General features: G+C 41.9%; 1 protein-coding gene across 8 annotated transcripts in view; it reads right to left on the bottom strand.

Moving 5' to 3' along the window:
• The window catches only part of SNCAIP (synuclein alpha interacting protein), a 124,514-nt gene that overhangs the window by 26,187 nt on the left and 73,157 nt on the right, over positions 1 to 25,170 (bottom strand). For 4 of the 8 annotated variants that reach the window (XM_080972440.1, XM_080972437.1, XM_080972438.1 and 1 more), the window contains exons 4-7: positions 20,930 to 21,002; positions 13,985 to 14,838; positions 10,128 to 10,307; positions 2,288 to 2,401 (exon numbers count right to left, since the gene is read on the bottom strand). In XM_080972440.1, coding sequence (XP_080828566.1) covers positions 2,288 to 2,401; positions 10,128 to 10,307; positions 13,985 to 14,838; positions 20,930 to 21,002 — 1,221 coding nt within the window. Of the gene's footprint in view, positions 1 to 2,287; positions 2,402 to 3,724; positions 3,749 to 7,641; positions 7,991 to 10,127; positions 10,308 to 13,984; positions 14,839 to 17,239; positions 17,290 to 20,199; positions 20,274 to 20,929; positions 21,003 to 25,170 lie in introns of those variants that run through there. The other 4 variants (XM_080972441.1, XM_080972442.1, XM_080972443.1 and 1 more) reach the window with 4 other exon arrangements.

Below are 25,170 nucleotides of genomic sequence, written 5' to 3'. Positions count from 1 at the left end.
ATCTACTTGCACTTTTTGGCGTGCTTTCAAACTGCTAGGTTGGCTGGAGCTGGGACCGAGCAACGGGAGCTCACTCCGTCATGGGGATTCGAACCGCTGTCCTTCTGATTGGCAAGCCCAAGAGGCTCAGTGGTTTAGACCACAGCGCCACCCGCATCCCATATTAGCACAACTACTAATTGCCATTTTAGGAGATTCTTTTTCTCCTGTGTGAGAAAGAAAGCACAACGCCTCTTCTAAGATGTTATCAACTGCAATGCAGTCTTGCATTATCTAAAACAAATGAAATAATATACCTTTTAAAAATGTGTTCCCCCCCCCTCCACAAGCCAATTTACAATGCAATTTTAAACATGTCTACTCAGAAGTAAGCCCTGTTGAACTCCAGGGCAAGTGCTTCTCGGATTCCAGCCTTAATTGATTTATTGATGAATTTATTGACTAAAACTCATATGATGAATCAACCATCTTTAACAGAATGGCATGTCTAATATATATATAAAACCAACACTCCCTGGGGATTTTGAATTAATCCTTCCATCTCACAAAGAAGTCAGGTGGTTCCTGCTAACACATATGGCATCCAAAGAGAGACACAGAGAAACAAGAGGGAGGTATCTGCATGTTCAGGGGAAGCCCAAAGAGAGCAGCAGTCATTTTAAAAAAGCCTTGTTAAAACCCCAAAAGGGTGGGGGGTAGTTTTCCCACAGTCAACAAAGACTGAGCATGCTCAATAACCAAAGGCCAGGCGTGTCCAACTGAGATCTACTCCCAGTATATGTTCTATGCTAATTGAGAAAGGGAAGGCTGGGAAGATAGGAGAATTCAGTGTCCTGGAGGAGAATATAGTTCATTGCCTGGAACTCTGAACAGGAACACATTTGTTAGAAGTAGACCCTCCAAGTGTCCCTATTTTCCAGGGACAGTCCTGGATTTACAGAATCTGTCCTGGTTTCTGATTTGATCCCAGAATGTCCCACTTTTTCTTAGAACTTCCCTGTTTCCATCGGATAAATGTTGGAAAGGTAAGGCCGCATTGCAACATTTTGCTGTAGGTTTGAGTTGTATATGGAAAATACTCAAGTTCCGAACATGACAAACTCTGTCCTGCTGGGGTCAAGATGCGTTTTGAAAGTCTGCTTGTTTGGCAGAAAGTTCAAGTAGAAAATAAATAGGGCTGGTTTTTTTGTTTTTGTTTTAAAAAGTATTAACTGAATTCAGAGTCTAGAGATACACACATTCTTGGAGATATGCTTGATCCCCATCTCTTCCTGATCTCACACTTGGCAACCACTCAGTTGGCTCATTTACCATTTTTTCGGTTCAAGGATATTTCTGAAGACAGACTTGGAACTGAGGCAGGGCAAGTTTTTCTCAAGAATAAAACATCCTGTACGAGCATTGTAGGACAACATCGACATCAATGGGCCTATTCTTTGGCTGCTTTTTTTCTCATGCCTTCTCCATCATAGGAAGTATTTACTTAAAAAACAGGTACCATATGTGCCAAGTGCTAGAGGAAATAATTGTACGTTGAATCCATTCAAAAACACTTCTTCTTTATAAAAATATTTCCCTTGCATTGCAGCCAAGTCTGGTGTTTACACGGGCTATCTTTTGCTTGAGCAACTTTGCATAAGGTTGGAAAGTGTCTAGCAAATGCATGTATGTTAAAATTACTCAATATTTGTTTCTATAGTTCCCAATACTTGAAAAAAAAAATTGGGGGGAAAATGCAATTCCTCTCAGTGTATTAAAAAACCCCCTCTATCTATGACTGGCACAGACTACATTTCAAAATTTCACATTTTTTTGGGATAAGGGTAAAAAATAACTCACTGTATGGGCAACCTGAGTGATTTATCTTTTATTCATTCATTCACTGCTTTTCATAAAAAGGCAATATAAAATACATAATCACAAATAACTAATAAAAGAACAAGACTGATGAAATCCATAGAACCAACACATAATTTTGGCCTCAATGAGATAATACATTATTCAGTAAATCATAGGACTCAAAGAGGACCTTAAAACAACATTGGCCATTTCTGTGAAGGTATGGATGAAAAGGTACATGTTAAGTAATCAGCGAAATAGGAAAAACAAAGACAATGCATCACTAGAGACAAAGAGGGTGCCACAACCAAGAAGGCCCCAGTTTGGATCATCATCACCCCTCTGACATTGCCCGAAGGCTATAAGAAATGTCCCTTCCAGGGATCTCAATGGTCAGACTAACACACATTGCATTAAATTAAAACAAGAATTCAAAATGTAACTGTACCTGCCCATAGCAACCTGCATAGTGAATAAGGCTTGGGTGGTCTTTTGAGCAACTTAATTCTGCAATGGCTTCTGTTTCACTCACCATCCATCTCACACACTCCAGCTGACCATTCTAAAGAGAAGAAAATGAAGATGTAATTTTTTGGGAACATTTATACTTAATTTTGAAACTTTTTGTGTGTACAGTATGTGCGTGGGAAACATATTTTCTATTAAACATTGTAATAGCAGTGATTGTAGGGTAGGCCTATTTACAGGCGCTGCAATTCACAGGTCATTTCTGAAACACAATTTTTATTTAGCTCTACGGGGCTTAAATATAAAAACAGTCTTGGATACAGCAGCAGTGTTTGCTTAATGACGTCCCTTCTGAAATTCCTACAAATCCTGCATATATCCCTTTGCAAATACCTGTTTATTTCATATTCATCCCATTCATAATCTATTGTCATCTGTTCTCTCATCTATATTTCATACAATTTCTTTTTTTATTAAAAAATCCCTATTTTAGTTCTTTTTATTAAAAAGTTGCCTTTCAGGATGGAGTCCCTTCAGGATGGTTTATAGAACATTATAATACGTAAAAATCCTCAAATAGTTTTATGTGTCAAAATGCTCACATAGTTTTAAAAATGTAGATGAGAGAACAGAAGACAACAGAACACAAGAGTAGAGAGGCAGATGCATTGATATTATAAATAAATTTGAATAACATAATTAACAACACGGCGCAATCAAATACACCTCCACTTAGAAATTCAATCAGGCTTATTCCTAGGTAAGTGAATATAGATTGGCATCCTTCATTTATAATCCTAAACACAAGTGACCAGGAGTAACTTTTGAGTAAGTATACTCTTGCACACCACCCCAATCTCTGAGCCGTGTGAGATTCCAGGGATTCCTCACCCAGGGTTCAGTTTCCTGGGAATGAGGAACAGCGGAGACTGTGGTGTCTTTATGATATATGGCTTAGTTACACACATAGACAACCTGAGCCTACAATGGAAGGGCTCACAGCATTAACACCCCAAGGGGGTCTTGCTTCTCTCATGACCACAGCCTTGGATTCCACCAGAGATCAGACCTGAACATACTTCCAAACTTTTCCTAAAAGGGAGATAAAAGTTAAGGAGCCCGCCATTCCTATTTTGTGCTTTTTCCAGAACCTCTTGCTTTCACCCTGCGAAAGTGGCCCCAGTATTTTGCTTCATTTATTTTGCTTCATTTGCAGAATATCCCAAGAGAAGTTTAACTCCATCATTGTCCTTCCTGTGCACACCACTGAATTTTACAAGGGCACAGCAGTGCTATAAAATGTAGTGTTTTCTTGTATTACAGATTTTCCTGTAGTCTGAACTTTCTTCCAGATGACATTAATTATTTTTGTTTCTGACAGGTTGCCTGCTGTTCTCCACAAGAGGTAAATGTTTACCTTCATGTGATATTCCAAAGTGGTTTTGATATCTAAGACGTTTCAGCTCTGGATGTGGCACATTAAAGTAGACGCTGCATAAGAAAAACCCAGGAGTATCAGCAGCCTTCACATATGTACCTTTCATCTCATTTATCTTCCTTAATATACTCATATTATTACAGCATAATCAACTTGTGCCTCAGGTCTGATTCTGGAAATAAGGGCTTTCAAAAAAAAACAAAAACAAACCTGAGTCAGTTAGCATATTGTTGCACCGTGGAATCATAGTGGAACCCCCTAAGGTGTGGATGGCAAATTGTCACAGGTATGTGATATAAAACGGATGATCTGTGGTTGCAGTTGATCTTTCACTGAAGCTGCTTGAATGACCTGCTTCTAAAGAATGTTGCTTGGAACAAACATGGATCTCACAATGGTTTGCTTAAAAAACTCTCCCAAAACCAAAAATAAAAAGCAGCAGCCAGTGATGACATTGGACCCTGCTCAATTGGCAACTAACCAGGCAATGAATGGTCACCAACCAACTCACAGGAGAGGTGGGTGCCCTTGAGCTTGAATCCTGCTTCTCGGTTTCCCACAGGCATCTGGTTGGCAACTGTAAAAACATGATGCTGGACTAGATGGGCCATTGGCCTGATCCAGCAGGTCCTTCTTCTTCTTGTTATCTATGAATTTTTATTTATACTTTTCAGATATATACATTTACTGATTTTACAGTCACCTTAACATTTTGAAACTTGACTTCCTTCCCCCTCTTTCTGCAGTTCCTTAATTTATTTTTAATATCTTCTGCAAGTCCAAATTAACGTAACTTGCTCATTTATTTAACTTCTTTAACTATATACTCTTATATAAAAGGTAAAGGGACCCCTGTCCATTAGGTTCAGTCGTGACCGACTCTGGGGTTGCGGCGCTCATCTCGCTTTATTGGCCGAGGGAGCCGGCGTACAGCTTCTGGGTCATGTGGCCAGCATGACTAAGCTGCTTCTGGAGAACCAGAGCAGCGCATGGAAACGCCGTTTACCTTCCCGCCGGAGTGGTACCTATTTATCTACTTGCACTTTGACGTGCTTTCGAACTGCTAGGTTGGCAGGAGCAGGGACCGAGCAACGGGAGCTCACCCCGTCGCGGGGATTCGAACCGCGACCTTTCTGATCAGCTGGTCCTAGGCTCTGTGGTTTAACCCACAGCGCCACCCGCGACCCTTATACTTTTATATAACTGCAGGTTATTACAATAATCCTGCCAGTGTTTTTATCTGTTTACAATTTGCCTGTAAATATTCAATAAACCATTTCCATGGAATCCGCCGGCTTCTCTCGTGCCCGCCAACGGTTTGCCCCACTTTGCCCAACGGCCAAGCAAAACGTCTCCAGCTGCCGGGTTAAAGAGAGGTGGCTCTCCTCAAACAAGGCTGGTCTGGAGTGTCGCAAGAGGGTGGCAAACAGCTATTTGATTTAATGACTCGGCTCTGGTATTGGAAGGAAAATCCCTCTCGGCTCTGGCACAAATTCATACTTGCCCATAGGAAAGATCAACAAATGGGGTTTTAAAAGAATTCCCAGTTGCATTAAGATCTTCAACCAGGAATGGTATTTATCACCGGTTAAATTGGCAAAAATGTATAAAAACGAAAATAAAGAGTGTTGGAGATGTGAAACAGAAGGTACGTTCTATCATATGTGGTGGGATTGTAAGAAGGTAAAAGCCTACTGGGAAATGATATACAATGAATTGAAGAAAATGTTAAAAATAACTTTTGTAAAAAAACCCAGAAGCCTTTTTAGTAGGTATTTTAGGTCAAGACATACCAAAAGAAATGAGGACTTTATTTATGTATGCCACTACAGCAGCAAGCATGTTGACTGCACAAAATTGGAAGACTGGAGAAATACCAACTAAAGAAGAATGGCAAGAGAAGTTGATGAACTATGCAGAACTGGAAAAATGACAGAAAGACTAAGAGAAAAAGACAACAGAGACTTTGAAAAAGATTGGGAACCATTCATATTATATTTGCAGGAACAAAGAAAGTCAATAGACTTGATGGCAGGATTTAAATAAACATTCACATTATCAATATCAGAAAATGTTTGGAAGATAGTGAAATAGGATGGTGTATTTAATTTTATTTTTATGTTTTTAGGTTTGATGTTATGTTATTAATAACTTTTTCTGTTGAGAGGTAGCAAAGTGGGTGAAAATAGAAACTAACCAGAAGCGGAAGTTGGAGGGGAGGGAGGGAGAAATATATAGTAAATGTTAAGAATCTGAGATGTATGTAATGAATGAAAAAGAAAAATTATTATTTTTTAAAAAGATCTTCAACCAGGAATTAATGGAGAGAATCCATGGCAAAGGAAACAAAAGAGAAGAATGCTGCATATTCTATCCAGAGATGCGTTGCTGCTCAACAGAATTACAAGTGATAGAAGAATTGGTTACAGAGTCAGAGGCCAGGGAAAACTTTGATGTCATAGGGACTGTGACAAACCAAGGAGGAAAGAGAAGAAGGCTACATGTTCTAAAGAATTGGCCTGTGCCTGCTCCCCCTCACCACCAAGCAGTTGGGGAGCTGCGTGCATAACAGGCCAGCTGGGGGGTGGCCGTGCGGCTCCCTGGCTGCTTGGCTATGGCTGGGGGGGGGGGGGCGCCTGTGCGTCTGCCTCCTGGCTGGTTGGTGGCCCACGCTCCCCGACCACTTTCAGCAGCATATGGTAAAAGGTTGCGAGTATGGGCCACACTTTAGCTTTTCAGGTTCCGAAACTGGAAAAAAGTGTGGCTTATATTTGGGGCAATACGGTAGTAAACTCCTTCTCCGTGAATTAGTGTTATTCTCTTTTTAAAGCCATCCCAGCCAGTGGCCATCTCTGCCGCCTGTAGAAGCAAATTCCATAGTTTAACCATGCGCTGCATAAGGAAGTGTGGCGTTTGCCCGTTCGTTTAGAGCCTGTCTGTACAGGTGAAAAAGAAAGGGTTAAAAATGTAGACCAATAGGAAAGCTGGAGGCGGAGCCTACATGTGTATAAAAGGGCTTGGCCCGAGGTTTGTTAGAGTCGCTGGTGGGTAGTTGGTTGGTTTTAATGGGTTGGCTGGTTGGGAAAGGCAGTTGGAGATAGAGAGACAGGGCAGTGGGTTCTTGAGTGAGGAGAGGAAGAAGAGTTAGAGAGAGGAAAATAAGACTAAGAAAGTAAAGAGTAACAACGTTTGGAATGCCGTAAAAGTTCGTTTGTGTCTGAAATAAAACACACTCTTCTTTATTTAACCTGAGAACCTGACTGAGGCTGAAGTGATTTTACTGGGGAGGACCTGGTTGGTGGCAGCGGATTAGTGGTGTATGGGTCAATAGTCTGTGAGACAACCGGGGGCTCTGTACAAATGCCACAGGAAGTACTTCCTTTTTATTTGTCTCTTACCTTAAAGAGGGCTTTCACCAGATAATTAATTAAACCTACAATCATTTCAATGGGGCTGGGGTCCTGGACCTAAACTAACTAGAAATGGTTGACTGCCAGTTAGCTGGGGCGGATCCTTGGTCAGTGGTGTTGAGGAGCCTTGGCTTCTGGGTCTTGCTGGTGGAAAGGAACTCAGGAGCTGGTTGGCAGACGCGCGGCTCCCCCAGCCACTGCCTCTTACCTTAAAGAGGGCTTTGACCCGATAATAGATTGAAGTAATTAAATCTACAATCATTTTGCTGAGATCACTCTAGTGCACTCTAGGGACGGTTGTCGTCTGTTGAGCAAGCTTCAAGTCATATGAGGCCAGCTGGTTGGTGGCCCACGCTCCCCAGCCACTTTCAGCAGCATATGGTAAAGAGTCACGGATATAAGCTGCACTTTAACTTTTCAGGGTCTGAAATTGGGAAAAAAGGTGCAGCTTATATTGGGGAGTGCTTCCTTTTATTTGTCTCTTACCTTAAACAGGGATTTGAGCAGAGAATAGATAAAAATAATCAAATTGAGAATCATTTTGATGATTTGGTACACTCAAGCACCAGTAATCAACTGCCGGTTGTCATCTGTTGAGCAAGCTTCAAATCATAAGGGGACAGAGAGAAGAAAGGTGATTGGCTGAGTAGATGATGATGTCATAGGTGGGTTCTGTTAAGTCATTGTATATTCATATCTCAACATCTGCTTCTTGGGATAGTTAGCAGAAATTGTAGTTTGAAAAAGAGTCCGGCTTACTAACTGACCGTATCTTGGCCTCCTTTCCCGCCTTTCAAAAAGGACCAGCCTGTGGAGATCTACCAGTGAAATATGTTATTTGCATGGATTTAAACATGACCATGTACCCATTAAAAAAAAAAAAAAGGTAAAGGACCCCTGACAGTTAAGTCCAGTTGCAGACGACTCTGGGGTTGCAGTGCTCATCTTGCTTTACAGGACGAGGGAGCCAGCGTTTGTCCGCAGAGTTTTTCTGGGTCATGTGACCAGAGCAGCGCATGGAAACTCCGTTTACCTTCCCACTGGAGTGGTACCTATTTATCTACTTGCACTTTTTGGCATGCTTTTGAACTGCTAGGTTGGCAGGAGCAGGGACCGAGCAACGGGAGCTCACCCCGTTGCAGGGATTCGAACCGCCAACCTTCTGATCAGCAAGCCCAAGAGGCTCAGTGGTTTAGACCACAGTGCCACCTGCGTCTCTCATATACTCATTAGTGGAGATCAAACTACTGTTAAGAGTTATAGCTACAAGGCCCCTAGTTCAAAATATGGCAACCGTAGGAATGGTTCTTTGTAACCACATACCACGTTGTGAATTTTGGCCCTAATAAAGTTTTTATGTTATAACGTCAAAAAAACAACAACAAACCATTTCCATTCTTTTATAAAAAGTTTGTTATCTTGATTTCTTATTCTTCCGGTAAGTTTCGCCATTTCTACATATTCCATAAGTTTTTGTATCCATTCTTCCTTTGCTGAGACTTCTTCTTCTTTCCATCTTTGGGAAAGTAACATTCTTGCTACTGTAATCACATCTTATGTATGTTTTTATGGGCTCAAAACTTTTACTAGTGGGCTCCTTTGGGAGGGCAGCTGGATATATCAAATAAGTAGTAGAAACAGTGGGTATTACACAGCAGCACTAGAAGGAGGCGGTTGGTGCATTCAGCGCAGTTCAGGTATTGCTCCAAACCTGCACAGAGGCAGTGCTGGCCAGCTGCATGCCTGCAGAATGCTGATCATCCTGACTCTGCTGCCCCTTAGCAACATCCACCAGGAAGAGTGTACAGTGGTGCCTTGCAAGATGAAAAGAATCCGTTCCGCGAGTCTCTTCGTCTTGCGGTTTTTTTGTCCTGCGAAGCAAGCCCATTAGCGGTTTAGCAGATTAGCGCTATTAGCGGCTTAGCGGGCTTAGCGGATCAGCTGATAAGTGGCTTAGCGGCTTAGCGGATCAGCTGATAAGCGGCTTAGTGGCTTAACGGATCAGCTGTTAAGCGGCTTAGCGGATCAGCTGATAAGCGGCTTAGTGGCTTAACGGATCAGCTGTTAAGCGGCTTAGTGGCTTAGCGGATCAGCTGATAAGCGGCTTAGTGGCTTAACGGATCAGCTGTTAAGCAGCTTAGCGGATCAGCTGATAAGCGGCTTAGTGGCTTAACGGATCAGCTGTTAAGCGGCTTAGCGGATCAGCTGATAAGCGGCTTAGTGGCTTAACGGATCAGCTGTTAAGCGGCTTAGCGGATCAGCTGATAAGCGGCTTAGTGGCTTAACGGATCAGCTGTTAAGTGGCTTAGCGGATCAGCTGATAAGCGGCTTAGCGATCAGCTGTTAAGCGGCTTAGCGGCTTAGCGGATCAGCTGATAAGTGGCTTAGCGGCTTGGGAAAAAGGGGGGGGAGGGAAAAAAACCCCGCAGGAACTCGCAAGACATTTTCGTCTTGCGAAGCAAGCCCATAGGAAATTCGTTTTGCGAAGCACCTCCAAAATGGAAAACCCTTTCGTCTAGTGGGTTTTCCGTCTTGCAAGGCATTCGTCTTGCGGGGCACCACTGTACGGCCCCTTGCTGCCTGCCTCACTTTCCACTCAGAGGTCATCATTATTTACTGATGCCAGATCATCGCCCATCTTCGTTATCCCTACAATGGCATTCCATTGTTTACTTCCAACGACATGCCATCATTTATAGGGAATCTCTGGCCTGCAGGTCTAACTAGCCCAACAGGTCAATTGGCCTGTGATGCCATTTTGACCATGTCAGGCTCGCTTTCCCTACACCTGAAAGAAAGCTTCTGCAGAGCGTTGGGTGGCGTGTGTCTGCGTGCTGGTGTGTGTTCTGCAACAAGTTTAATCAACACTTCCTCTCTTCCCCCCAACACTGCTTTTTAAAAGTTTGGAAAGAAACTGGGTTCCCAGGCCAATTTCGAGTTTGGCCTTTAGACACCGTAGGAAGTCACACTACCTTTATTGCTAAGCCAGCAGGGGTTAGCTGCTCGCTGTTCCGCTCATTCAAGCAGTCTTCGCCCATCAGAGAGGTGAGATGCTGTAGGCATTCTGCATGCCCCTGTGATGCGGCAACATGCAAAAGGTTGTTGCCGTTTTCATCGTGGATCTTGTCCAGGTTGTCAGCTGCGAGGTGGGGCTGTGCAAAAGACGACATGGGAGAGTTAGTAATTTAATTCCATGTGAGCCCATTTTAGCAGCTACTAAGGTTTATGTGTCTGCAAATAAATACTGATTGAATGGCCTGTTGTCTACCTAGTTGGCTTGTAGAACTGCCCATTCTAGGAGACCTATATTTACCTTTTTTTTTAGGTTGCTAGAAGGACCAGCACATCACATAGACCAGGGGTAAGCCAAGGTGGTCCCTTCCAGATATTTTGAACTATAGCTCCCATCAACCTCAAACAGCATGGCCAATGGTTGGGGGTTATGGGAGCAGCATACGGAGGTCATCAAGTTAGCAAACTCTATCTATCTATCTATCTATCTATCTATCTATCTATGGTGTATATGTCTATATAGAGAGAGAGAGACTGAGTACAACCATTGACAAAAGAAATGCACCAGTCTCAGTTTTATTTCATTGATCACATTTAATTTACAGACAAAGATAAAGATACAGACTATGAGAGTTTCATAAAAATAATCAACAGACAGATATACGGACAAGTTTGAGGTGGCCCTGGAAAAGGTGCTTTTTGCCCCGTCCCTCTGCTCACTTTGGCTGCTCTATCCTTCTCCCTCCTTGAGTACATAGCTGTCAACTTTCCCCTTTTCTTGCGAGGAATCCTATTCAGAATAAGGGAATTTCCCTTAGAAAAAGGAAAACGTTGACAGCTATGCTTGAGTAGTGTGCAGGCTGAATTGCCTGCCTCATTTTACTGTATGAAGTGACAAGAGTTTTCTTTAAATGCTATGTAGTAAAATCACCACATGCCCACTTGACTATGTGATGGCATGGATTCACATGGCATTCCCAGGAAGTGCTGCCAGGCTGCCAGCCGGCACACAGAGCCCTGCGCTGCCGCAAGTGTGTGTGCAAGGCTTTAAAAGAAGTGTAGTCTTGCATGTACTCACAGGAATACAGAGCTTTCTGCCACTGTGGCAGAATTTCATGGGACGCTCATGTGGGCAGACTAGGAAGTGCTGCCAGGCTAGAAGCTAGCATGAGACTTCTGTGCTGCTGCAACAATGTGTATGATGCAGGCAGAATTTTTATTACACAGCATTGAAAGAAAAATAAAGACCCCTTATAGCCCTGGGGCTGCTGGAGTGTTTGAGGGACCTCTAGGCTGCATAGGCCCCCAGACATGTGCCCATTAGTCCAGCCTTAGTGGTGCCACTGTCTACACAACAAACACACCCAAATACAGGTGCTATTTGGGTCTCTTTATTTGTTGTGCATGGGGCCAAATAACCCATTAGGGATGCACTAATAATGCTAAATCATTGAGCACCTTTCTGACTTTGCATATCTTTTTGACTAAGATCCATTGGAAGAGACTCTCAGAACCTTGTTGTATGGATTTAAGAGTTCTTTGCTATATGGGAGCAACTCTTTCTGAGCCTTGGCTCCAGGGGTGATTAGAGGCTTTGTTTATCGAGTCTCTCTTTTGTGATAGGCAATATCAGAACTACTTGGATTTGCATAGAGTGCTGTTTCATTACAGCCCATTTTAAAAGTTTTCCAAGCATTACAGTCATTAACTGATACAAATAACTGCTGTAGTAATTGGCCATATACACATCCCTGCTGGGAGTCAAGAACCTGGCTGTGTACCGCCATGGTTATAAGAATTCTTAGCAAAATAACAAAAAAATAGAAGTGGATCTACATAGATTCTGTACAGTATATCTATGTGATACATCATCTAATCCTATCCTCCTGTCTGTACCTAAAACTCCTAATTAAATTATGATAAATATAATATAGTCCTTTAAAAGGCACCCACAACAGTGTGCTTCTGAAAAGGCACTAGTTAGGATTTATAGTGTTCTTAGCTTTCCTCCAATAGCGGAGTTATTCCGATAGATTCTTTGTGAGTTCCCTCAGCTCCTTCTAACTTTAATATGTGAGCACAATCAAAAGATTGGAAATAATGATTTAGAGCTTGAGACATGCTGTCTAATATCCTAAGTCAAGGAGTAGACATCTATAATGTTTCAAACAAAGGAAAGAAAATAATTGGAATGCCCTGGAGGATTAAGAAAAAAAAACCCCAGCCCTAGAGTTTCCTTCCAGACTGGTGAAGCATTGGATTGAATTAATTGTATAATGTCACTCAGTTTTATGAAGGCAGATCTGGAATAGGCATGAACGAATATTGATCTGCTGCAGTACGACAGTTCCTATGTTCCTAAGGGAATGCCCATAAAACAATATAAGGTTACATTATATTGTACTGCTCTTTGTGTAAATAAAAAAAATCCTTCCAGTAGCACCTTTAAGACCAACTAAGTTAGTTCTTGGTATGAGCTTTCGTGTGCAAGCACACTTCTTCAGATACACTTGCACACGAAAGCTCATACCAAGAACTAACTTAGTTGGTCTTAAAGGTGCTACTGGAAGGATTTTTTTTATTTTGACTATGGCAGACCAACACGGCTACCTATCTGTAACTGCTCTTTGTGTACTAATCCGTCAGATAAAGGAAAATGCAAGCTAGTTCTACCACAGGATTGCTCTTCATATTTGACATTAGAAACAGACCCAAACATATTTTTTTATTTGCATGGCATCTTCTATATTACATTCCAGAACCAACATGTCTTTCAGCTTTTCACTTTCCTAGAATATGAAAACTTCAGCTCGTCTCAAGGAGCCAGAAATCTTATAAAGCATTAACTACGAGAATCCCACTGGGCCAAGCGTTGCACTAGACTGAAAATATCATGCCTGATAATTATTATAAGAGAAAAAAGCAAGAGATTACAAATGGCTGAAGAAACAAATTGAGAGGGAAAAGCAAAATAAACTGTGATGAGAACATTTGGATACATTACAACCTGAGTTTCTACTTAGTACTTTCATATAGAGAAAAGAAGGGACTGTTCTTATTTTTCCTTTAAGGGTTTAAAGGAAAAAAGCAAGGGTTTTTTGGTCTCACAATTGATTATTTTTATTATTATTGTGCAATTGAATACTAGCTCCTTTTTTTTAAGCTCTCTGTTTTTGTGTTTGCTGCTGCATTCATGATCTGTCTCTGTCCTGCTTTAGGTAAAAGCTGTAGGTAAAACATAAACAAAAGTAGGCACAAAGTAATGAATATGAATGCAGATAAGGCTTGCTTCCCCCCAACCTTGTTAGCTTACATCTAGTTGCTCTGGAAACGCCGTTTAATGATGTTTTATCACAAAGCTGTAACTAGCTAAAATCTCCATGTGGGTCAGAGGCCAATTGGGGCTTCTGTGTGAGCTCCTGTTCATGAAAGCTGTTGCAATAAGATGGGGTAAACACTCTTGAATATTAATCAGAACACACAACAGAAGCCTCTCTGTTACTATTATTGGCCTCTGAGTAGGAACAGAGTTAATCTACTAATAAATGAACAAGTGGAGCCCCGCCATTCCGAAAAGATTTAAAACAACAATGGAGGATGCAACGTATACACGCCCTGCTAAGTAGTTACATTAAAATCAACCATCCTTGAGTTTTTATAATCTTGAGTTTTTATTTTCCCATGCAACTTGCCTTCAACAAATGTCCTTTTTGCAAATTAAAATGTGTGGTTTTCTCCAGGGAAAATCTCAACGGCAACTTTCCCCTCCTGCTCTGTGTGCCTTATGAATGAATAATTGAACGATTAAAAAACTTACCAGTAGAGAGATCTGCCCTTCTTTCACAATATTTAAGATGCTCTTGTTTTTCTTCACGTCCTCGCTCCTTTCTTCTGGACCTCCGGGGCTGCTCCAGTTCATACTGAGGTTTAGTTCATCCTGTTTGCTTTCTGGCGCTGCTGCCTGCAGATGAAAAGTCTTTAACTGACAGTGGGGCACCGTCTTCTCCATTTTATCAGCCAACGTCCTGTTGAGGAAGCCCTTGGTCTGGGCTTCGGGTTCATGGACCGAACCACATTTAACTAGCGGCTGGGGGGACTCCAATTCTTCAGCTAAATGCTTGTGCTGATCAGGGACAATGGGCTGCCCTTTTCTCAGCTGGGAGCTTTTCACAGGGGACAGAACGCAGAACTGTGTTGTCCCTGTCGGTGCCTTCTCTGTGTTCCCTGCTGGGCATGACTTGCCACTGAGACCATTCAGCGTTGAGTACACACTCAAAATCCGTTTCTCTGGAGCAGCCTTGGCAAAAGCAGCTAGCTGCTGGCTTGATTTAATGTAAGGCACATCCAAAATTTCATCCATGTCTAGGTCGTAGTGCTCCAACTCACCAAGCAGAACTGCAGGCTCAATGCATTTGGTTTTAAGGCTCTCTCCACTACCTGGAAGTTGATCCCCATTCTGAGGTGCAGGTGGAGAGTCACTGCCTTTCTGGCACTCCATCTTCTGGTTCTTTTGGTCATCACTTTCATTATTTTCTGAGCTCTCTGGTTGGTGCTTAAGGGGAGAAACCCTCTTCACCGGTCTGAATTTACTGTACATATCCGCAATGCCAGTTGGTTTTTGTGCATTTCCGAGGACCGTCGAAACTCCTGAACTCCAATTCGTGCTGGGAACTAAAAAAAAAGCACAAGAAACGCAACCTCAAATGAATTCCATTTCATCATCACCCGTGCATGCATTCTTTCTATCTTGTATACTTTGAAAAGAGGATACCTTGGAAACATAATTACCCATAATTAAAGTACTGTGAAAATACCGTGGGGGAAACTATACCTTGTATTTTAATGACCACCTTCCACACCGCAAGGTTTCGGTTGCTAAAAATTAAGCGACAGAAATACAGAGCACTATTCATGGCAGGAGGGTGAAACGCGAAAAACCGTGGAAGCCACATTAAATTTAGATCGTAATTTTGGCTCATAGAGAATGATCAGAAAATATTCACAGCCTTGTATTCTAGTTTTGAATCTTAAGGTCAAATAGTGTTTTTTTGTGATTCTGAAATGAAGCTGCAGAGGCAGCAGAGGAGAAGGTTGTGAATGTGCTTTCCATGGTGGTGGAGGGAAGGAAGGGGTGTTTAGCTCTTTCTCTCACAGTCCTCTTGATCAAAATCTCCCCCAGGCTACCTGCCTCACAGAAAGAGGGATACAGATATTGCTCTCCATGGGACAAACAGCAGAATGGGGTACAATCCTAAGCAGAAGGATGAAAGAAGATTAAGTGCCTCCTCCCTGCTGCTATGTCCACATTCACAACCAGGGCCGGATTTCGGGTTGATGAGGCCAAACCTACTGAAGGTAATGGGGCCCTTTATACAGGGTGAGTCCATTACAATAGGCCCCGTGGATACAGAGTCCACATGTTCCACGGAGTCTCTTTTGAAAGACTCACCCTGTATGTCCAGCTGTCCTTGGTCAACAACAAATTGTCACTGTTTTTTGTGTTGAATATATGCTATATGGTAATTTATGGACCTAATAGGTATCTAAAGCCATTTGCACATAACAAAATATATATTTTATCAAAGTAACTGATATAGAAATGAGCAAACCAGTGATATTTTAGGGAGCAGGCTAGCAGGTGGGGCCCATTACTTACATCAAAGGAGCCTACACAACACAAAACACTGTTGCTGTATGTAGGTTTTATTTTTTTTATCTTATATTTTGGAAATGTACATCCAGTTTTTTTCCTTTATTTTTTTTTGGGGGGGGGGCCTCCAAGAGAACGGGGCTCTAAGCTATAGCTTGTTTAGCTTATACGTAAATCCAGCACTGTTCACAACCAGCCAATGCGACTTTTCGTTTTTAAAACAAAAGTTGGGAGATGTGGTCACAGATCTCCTGCAAAATGCATCATCTCTCCCTATCACACGTTCTTCAGAATTCAAATGGATTCTTGCTATCCTAAGTATTAGCTGATTTTATCAAAGTTCACTTCATTTAGTAGGAAGGCCTCACAAAACTGTCTGACGGTCACCTTTTAATGTGTAGGATTGGACTTCGTAAAAGTGTTTCTTCGCAGAGCCACACTTCAGTTTATTGCGTGTACTAAATGCAATGCTTCAGTTGCATCTATCTTGCACTCAAGTTGAGCTTCTAAGAAACACTCTGTTTCAAGAAGCAGCTGTGCTAACATTGTTATCAAAACAGCAAAAAAGTACATTTTGAAAGGAACAGAATAAGGTTTGACTTATTACCTGGATATCTTCAGAAGCTTTTGGAATGGTATTATTCGGCTAATTATTTATCATTCCAACAACAACATGCAGCTTAAGATGTTCAATACAAAAATCCCATTGCACAGATTTATTTATATATTGTATACGATCCTGAGTTCAAAGGGTGACAGTTTAATGCTGGTTTTATTTACATGTGAACCCCCCCCCCCAAGTGATAGAGGGAAATGGATACCACATGTTTCCCAGCTGTTTCATTCTAACAGGGACCAAGACTTTACACAGAAAGCAAATTTTGTCCTAGCCTCAAGGAAAATACTCCCCCCCCCCTTTTTGACAAAAGGGGTCTGGACAGCAACAAGGCATTAACGTTTTGTTAGTCATCACCTTCTTTGCACAGAGATGATTATTTGCCTTTTAAGGTTGAATGAAATTTCTAGTGTAAATCCAAAATATATGGCGGATCTAAGCAAATAGCTTCTGGGCTGAGATAAAGACCCAGCATGTGAATGGCTGTGCCATAGCTGAAAAATACAAAGTTTTCAGAGAATCCACTTTCTCCCTGTGTTGTTTTCATGGAGGACAAAATGGTAACGTGGAGAAGAATTGTAATATTTTCAGTATTGACTTAGCTATCAATTTGAAGCTATGGCTCTATGAGTTAGGTTCAGACTTAATATATAAAATTGATCTGTTCAGACAAAAGAAACTCAAGCATTTAGGGTTGGAAAATTAATGCATTTGGGTTATCTATCCTCCTCCTTTATTTGGATTTCATTTCTTAGCCTACACTAAGGATGAGGAGCTACAATATATCCAGGATCATTGCTACTTACTTAAAAGATTTGGGGCACAGGCCCATAGACACAAACTTGCACATGCTATTCTAGAGAGAGAGAGAGAGAGAGAGATGCAAATCTCAAACTTAAATGTCACAGATAATGTTATTAGGACGCTAGATAGTTTTAATTCTGAGATCACTTGGCCCTTAACCAAAATATTTATCTTAGGCATAGCTCTCCAGCTTACTACATTCTTGGTTTCAATTCTCCTTTCCCAAGTCTTCTTCCCAAAATATGCTGAACACAAAGTATCAGCGCACACAGACAAAATTCAACAACCTCAGGCACCTTTTCATCTGGGTACAGTGGTATCTCTGGATATGAACGGGATCCGTTCCGGAGCTCCGTTCCCATCCTGAAGTAAACGCAACATGCGTCTGCGCGTCATGATTCGCCGCTTCTGCACATGCGTGTAACGTCATTTTGACTGTCTGCATGCGCGAGCGGCAAAACCCAGAAGTAACGCGTTCCGTTACTTCTGGGTCGCCATGGAGCACAACCCGAAAGTGCTCAACCTGAAGCAACATCAACCCGAGGTATGACTGTATATAGATTCTTCCAGGTGTTTCCTCTTATTTAAGCAATAAAGGTATAAAGGGGCGAGTGAGACCAAGCTGCCTGGCCTACCACAACATCTTCATCATCCCTGTTCTATGATTCTATGATTTATTCATATTAGAACTAAGCTGAAACTGTGGTGTGATTTCAACAGCATTCCAGTCTGGCAATTTTTGAGGCGTCCTTCAAAGAGAAAAAAAGGCAAAATGCTATTAAGAAAGCATTACCAGAGATGCTAGTGCATAATGAAATCTGACTGGGTACATAGTGCTGTGCTGCTAATCATGGTCGCTACATGAGCCCTGATTAATTCCTATCATTCCTGAAAGGGAAAGAAGCCTGAAACTGTTTGGTGGCGGTGAAATGGCAGAGAAAATTCAGCAGATACACCAGTAAATAAACCACAGAGCCCAACTTCAAAACAACAACAAGATCACAGAATCATAGAATTGTAGAGCTGGAAGGGCCATGAGGATAATCTAGTTCAACTCCCTGCAATGCAGGAATCTTTTGTCCAACATAGGGCTCAAACCCACAACCTTGAGGGAGCGTCTCCACCCCCATCGTTCAGCCCAGACACTGAGGTCCACTTTCGAGGGACTTCTGGCAGTTCCCTCACTGCAAGAAGTGAGGTTACAGGGAACCAGGCAAAGGGCCTTCTCGGTGGTGGTGCCAACCCTGTGGAATGCCCTCCCATCAGATGTCAAAGAAATAAACAACTATCTGACTTTCAGAAGACAACTGAAGGCAGTCCTGTTTAGGGAAGGTTTTTAAGTTTGATGTTTTATAGTGTTTTTAATATTCTGTTGGGAGCTGCCCAGAGTGGCTGGGGAAACCTCGCCAGATGGGCGGGGTATAAATAACATTCGGCTCCCAACCGAATGTTAAAAACACAATATAGCATTAAACATTAAAAACTTCCCTAAACAGGGCTGCCTTTAGATGTCTTTTAAAAGTAAGATAGTTGCTTATTTCCTTGACATCTGATAGGAGGGCGTTCCACAGGGTGGGTGCCACTACCGAAAAGGCCCTCTGCCTGGTTCCCTGTAACCTTGCTTCTCGCAGGGAGGGAATCGCCAGAAGGCCCTCGGCACTGGACCTCAGTGTCCAGGCTGAACGATGGGTGTGGAGATGCTCCTTCAGGCTTGGATTAAAATCCACCCATGTTATTTTTCTCTCTCTCCTCTCCAATGCCTGGTGTGCTGTATGGAAGCATGACAGGACCCAAGGGCTCAGCAGTGTTTGGGAAAGTGTAGCTTTTTCAAGGGCTACTGCCATGTGACATGGTCTATTGTGAACTTGTATCTTCTAGGACTGCTGATATACAGTGCACCAAGTGTCTGGGAGGAGAGAGACACTTCTCTTTCCTTTCCCCGCAGCCTATTGCTGCTACCAGAGTGGAACCCCCAGAAGTGCCAGCCTGGCAAGAGAAAGGAAAGGAATTTGAAGATCTAGTCTGGACAGTGAAGATGGTTTGGGGACTTTTGGTGGGGGTATGGGAGCAGGCTAGGCTGAATGTGAATTGACTCGGAAACTAAACGAGCTATTTCCAGAAAATTTGGGAAGTGGCTTGCGTTGCTTCTAAGTCAATCCAATGAACATGACAGGTGTCTCAATCAGATCTAATCTGCACCCCTTAGCCACAATCCAGTGTGTTCTTGCCTATCCTTAAATACCTTTTAGAAAAGACAATGCACAGGATTTCAATCATAAATGTCTCTACCAGTGGCGTAGCGTGGGGGGTGCAGGGGGGGCCGGCCGCACCGGGCGCAACATCTGGGGGGGCGCGCTCGCACTCGCAGCTCTCTGCCCCTTGCTAAAATCCACGGGTTAGGGGGCGCAAATTACTTGCCTTGCCCCGGGTGCTGACAACCCACGCTACGCCACTGGTCTCTACTGAGTATAATTTTTAATATAATTTTGAGCCGTTTTTACATAATTTCTTTTTCTTCTTCTGAATCGGTTTAACTTTTTCATTTACTCAGGAATCCTGACTAGCATATGGAAAGTTGTAGAACGTGGGCGCTGTTTCCACTTTGCACCAGCACCTTGCCTATTCCCTTGCCTCAGGAGATGCAAAAGCAATGCTTTCCTCACCATTGCTGGAAGTATTGGGAGTGACGGTTCATGGCAGAAGTGAGAAGAGAGAAAGATACTGTTTTCGCTTTGTTCTCACATGTGACTCAGTAAGGAGGTGTGGCAATTTAGCCATTAATGGTTGTGTCAGAGAAATTCTACACCTACGCTACAAGCAATGGCAATTTTCTCCTTTGTGAAACACAATACATAAATAAAATACTTGCCAACGCCTGGGTCTTCAAATGTTCCTAAAAAAACCCCAAGGCCCCGGGTTTCTACAACTGGCATTTTAGTTTCAAATATATTAATGAAATTACCATTTGATGTAAGCACAATGAAATTTTCAGAGGGCAATGCAGAGATGTTACTCTCACCAGTATACTTTTGCTCCGTGCTGAAGACAGAAACAAAAGAGCCTTAATCCGATTTACAAAGTGAAAAACAACACTGAATGCACTTTTTTTTTGTCAGTAGGGGAGAAAAGGTCTCCAGCTGGTTCTCATCTGTGTGCCATGGCTCTTCATTTAGTTTACACTATTAAACGCAAAAACTTTGCTTTCATCTTAACTGTTACAGTATGCCTGAGAGTAGATTCTATCTTGTAGCATCCTTGATAGATTTTCAGAATTTGGCAAAACATCATGCCTCAAACTGGTCATGACCATATGGGTAGTAAATGTATCCAACATTTTTTCATTGGCGCCTACATCATTATGTCTTGTCACTAATGGTTTCTCGGTTTTTTTCAGTAAATTGTTGCATATACTGTGGTTTGGAGCTGCTGAGGTTAAACCCTGCGTTTATCTGTGTGCCGGCAAATCCTTTTATGGAACTTTTGTTGTTATTGCTGCTGCTGCTAATAACCTAACATCTTAAGAGAGAAGAAATTCAGAGAAAAAGCAACAGGGGAGAAAGAAACTCATTGTTACCAGACAGCTATCACACAAATACCAAAGTTAAGAAGAAGAAGACAGTTCAAGAAGGTATTTACACGAACAAAAATCCCCTATAAAAATGACGATTGCAGAACAGAAATGAGCAGCATACCTGTTCGGTCTTCATTTTGTGAGTCACACTTCCGACGTAATTCTGGGATAGTCTTGAGGGAAGTTACTGAATACTGAAAAACAAAAAAACCACATTTGCTCAGTAATTTTGTTACAAAATCTAACCACATTATGAGTAAAGTGGATGCCTCATTTTAATGATGTTGTGCATTACCCAGTGCTCTGCTGGAGGCTTAGAAGAAAGGTGCTACCCCCCCTCCATTTCAGCACAACATAAAAGTGCTACTTAAGGACATTTGCACTCTGCTGCCAGAGGAAGATCGTGAACAAAGGATTTTTTAGAACAATCTGACCCACAAAACCTGGCAGATCAGTCATCTAGTTTTCCTATCATGGAAGCAAAGCCTCCCTAGCTGTGGTATGTCACAGAAACATAGAATCATAGAATTTAAATAATAATAATAATAAATTTTTATTTATACCCCGCCCTCCCCAGCCAGAGCTGGGCTCAGGGCGGCTAACACCAATAAAATTACAATAAAACACAATAGGGGAAAACCAACCAACCAACCCAGTTTATTAAAATACGGGTTAAAATACAATTTAAAATGCAGCCTCATTTTAATAGTAGCCCATAGATCAAAACCATAAGGGGAGGGAAACATAAGGGTCAGACTGAGTCCAAACCAAAGGCCAGGTGGAACAACTCTGGCTTGCAGGCCCTGCGGAAAGATGTCAAGTCCTGCAGGGCCGTAGTCTCTTGTGGCAGAGCGTTCCACCAAGTCGGGGCCAGTACTGAAAAGGCCCTGGCCCTAGTTGAGACCAATCTAACCTCTTTGAGGTACGGGACCTCCAAAGTGTCGTCATCTGTGGACCTTAAGGTCCTCTGCAGAATGAATTAAGTACTTAACCCGAAGTACCACTGTGTGTGTGTGTATGTGTGTATGTATGTATGTATATATATATATATATATATATATATATATATATAGTTTGCCTAACATATGCTTAGACTCAAATTTCTATCTATATGTAATTCTCTGAAATGTTAGGATCCTACAGAAATTATTCCTTATACAGTAAATGTATACAGGGGAGAAACCAGTTTCTCAAAGAGTATTATCACAACATACATACATTTGCTGCAAGGGGGCACACCTGATGTTAATCAGCAAGCTATTCATTGGATTCACTCTTAAAGCAATGTCAAATGTCTGAGTAAGCAGCAATAATTTCTTCATAAACTTGTGGAATGCCTTCATTCACCCATATGATCCAGCACTGTAAAAAGAATTTTCCCACAAACAAAATTCTGTAGGTAATTTAATATTGATCCCCGTGGTCCCTTTCAAAACTGAATGCTACACATCACAAAAATGTTAATTCATGCCAACACTGTTCTCAGTGCCAAAGGTACTCATTATACCTTTGACAATAAATACCTTTCTGCACATTAGTAACAGCAGTCTGCAAAGCCAAAAGACATAGGTAGGAAAGAAAAAAAAATATTTTTGAGATTATATGGTGATATAATGTTCTTAAATTTAGGGATATATTTAGACATGGCAGAGAAAACTGAATTACTTGGAAAACTCCAGTAGCTTCCCACATAATAGCCGAAGTGTTCTATGCGTGGCTTTGCTGTTGGAACTGATAATTTGCCAATTATATGTCAAAATCAAATGATTCAGTCAGTCTCAGGTGACCAGTTACAGAAATAACTTACTTGGCCGATTCAAATGAAGCTGAATTAGCCTGTCACTCCACAGATTTTACCTAGGACACCCATATTTCATTAGATTTCTTTCCTTTTTTGTTCTTGGGTTCTGTTGACCTGACTCTGATTGCGCCTACTGCTAAGTGTATGGGACTTTTAGCTCTAAGAATCTGAGAACAGAGTCCATTTACTAGATTTTATATCCGTAGTGAAGCAGCGGCATAGCCACTGATCAGGAATGATGGGAGATGTAGTTTAGCAGCAACTGAAGGGGCACAAGTTCCCCATTCCTGGTGTTTAAGACTGCAAGCCTGGGCAACTTTCTTAGGGTCTTCAGACCCTAAGCTGGGGTGAATCATGGGCCATGCCATACCAAGGGAGGCAATGGCCAGATTAAAAAAACAAAAAGTGGGGCAAGTCCACTTTTTGATGATAAAATCCTAGTTCTCTTTCCTAAGAAGGTTGGGAAATAGTCTATGGCCCAAGACCCAGGCTGTAGAACACTTGAGAAAAATCCTTATTCTATGGATCACCCAACATCCAAAAGTTAAATGGGTGGCTTACTGTAAAAAGCTAACCATAAAACATTACACAACAGAAGCTAGCCACCGAGGATGAGTTCAAAACACCAATGTTTACAACAGTACCAGAAATTTCACAAACCTTAGAACTAAAGAAATAAAAATGTCGTCACATGTTCACACACATATTGAGCAATGTATTTTTGTATTTCAGCAGTGAAAAGGTACCAGGAGAAAGAGAAGATCAGGTCTCCAAGGAAAATGCTAACTTCTTGAAGCCAGGTGGTACAGGGTGAACTGCTACACAATTGGCAAATCAATTACAAGCAAGCTTTTTATACCCCATTGAAATGTGTTTTGTTAGTCCAGTGTTTTTCTCTATATATTATTTCCTCTCTCTCTTGGAATGGCAAACCATTCCATTTTTAACAGCATTAAAATATATTCAGTTCCCTACGAAAAATCTATTAAATATGCTATAAATTTGATTGTGCTTCTAATGGTGTGTGTTTGATTGCACTAGCAGATTTCCTCCTGCTCAGCTCCTGTCCCAAAACAAAATATGAACGCTTGAAATTTCTGCCTTTTCTATCAATACGATGAACAGGATTTTCAGCTGAGAAAAACTATTAAGGCGCCAAGAGAGAACATTACTCACTTCTTTCCCAGGCTACTAACAGGGAACACTTCTTTCCTTGGCTCCTGTCTTTGTTCCGTGGAGAGTGGCTACTGATCAGTCTTGACATTGAGTTTTAAATATTACTTTTTCTGTACCTGTTTCATCTTATTATTGAGACGCACTATAGCCAACATGGTACCTTCCCAGATGTTGACAGACAACAGCTCCCATCAGCTCCAACCAAGCTAAGCCAATTGTCAGGGATGATGGCAGCCCTGTTTAGAGAAGCTTTTAATGTTTAATATACTATTGTATTTTAATATTCTGTTGGAAGCCGCCCAGAGTGGTTGGGGAAACCCAGCCAGAGGGGCGGGGTATAAATAATAATAATAATAATAATAATAATAATAATTATCCAATGGTGACTAATTCTGATGAATACATTCTACCTTTGCAGCGGGTGATGGTATGCTTCTGAAAATGGCAGGAAGGGAAAGTGCTATTGTGTTCAGGTCCCACTTTTGGTTTCCCTGCAGGCATCTGGTTTGCCTCTGTGAGACAGGATACTGGCCTAGGTGGGGTACTGGCTTAAACCAGCAGGCTCCTCTTACCTTCTTATAACAACACCTATAAGGCACCACATTGGCTATGTCTGCACTACAATTTTATTTAACTGAACATTTGGGTGAAGCTTGGTATCTCATCATCAAAGGAAGAAACAGCAGGTCTAGTATAGACAATGTCTAGGCACAGCAGATATTGAATAAAGTTTTACTCAAGGTAGACCTATTCAGTTGAATGGACCTAACTTAAGGTAAAGGTAAAGGGAGCCCTGACCATTAGGTCCAGTTGTGGCCGACGCTGGGGTTGCGGCACTCATCTTGCTTTATTGGCTGAGGGAGCCGGCATACAGTTTCTGGGTCATGTGGCCAGCATGATTAAGCTGCTTCTGGCGAACCAGAGCAGCGGATGGAAACACCGTTCACCTTCCCACCGGAGCAGTACCTATTTATCTACTTGCACTTTGACGTGCTTTCGAACTGCTAGATTGGCAGGAGCAGGGACTGAGCAACGGGAGCTCACCCTGCTGCAGGGATTCGAACCGCCGACCTTCTGATTGGCAAGTCCTAGGCTCTGTGTTTAACCCACAGCGCCACCCACGTCCCCGGACCTAACTTAGTCATGCTCATTAATTTCAGTTGGTTTACTCTGAGCTAAACTTTTTAGGTTATTATTTCGATTGTTCAGCTACTATTTATTACTATTTCCAATAGTGGACTAGATGCTGAAACAAACATTTGGCAGACTCTAACCAAAGGTAAGTACTTCAAAATTAATGAATTTCAGTGGTGCCCAGAACCCACGGAAATCAGGCTTTTATCCTTACAATTCAACAGTACAGTGGTACCTTGGGTTACATACGC

Source organism: Podarcis pityusensis, assembly GCF_964106645.2.
Source record: "Podarcis pityusensis genome assembly, chromosome: 11".
In the NCBI taxonomy this organism is placed as follows: domain Eukaryota; kingdom Metazoa; phylum Chordata; class Lepidosauria; order Squamata; family Lacertidae; genus Podarcis; species Podarcis pityusensis.
The sequence above is the reverse complement of the archived record's forward strand: the minus strand, read 5'-3'. Positions and strand labels throughout refer to the sequence as shown.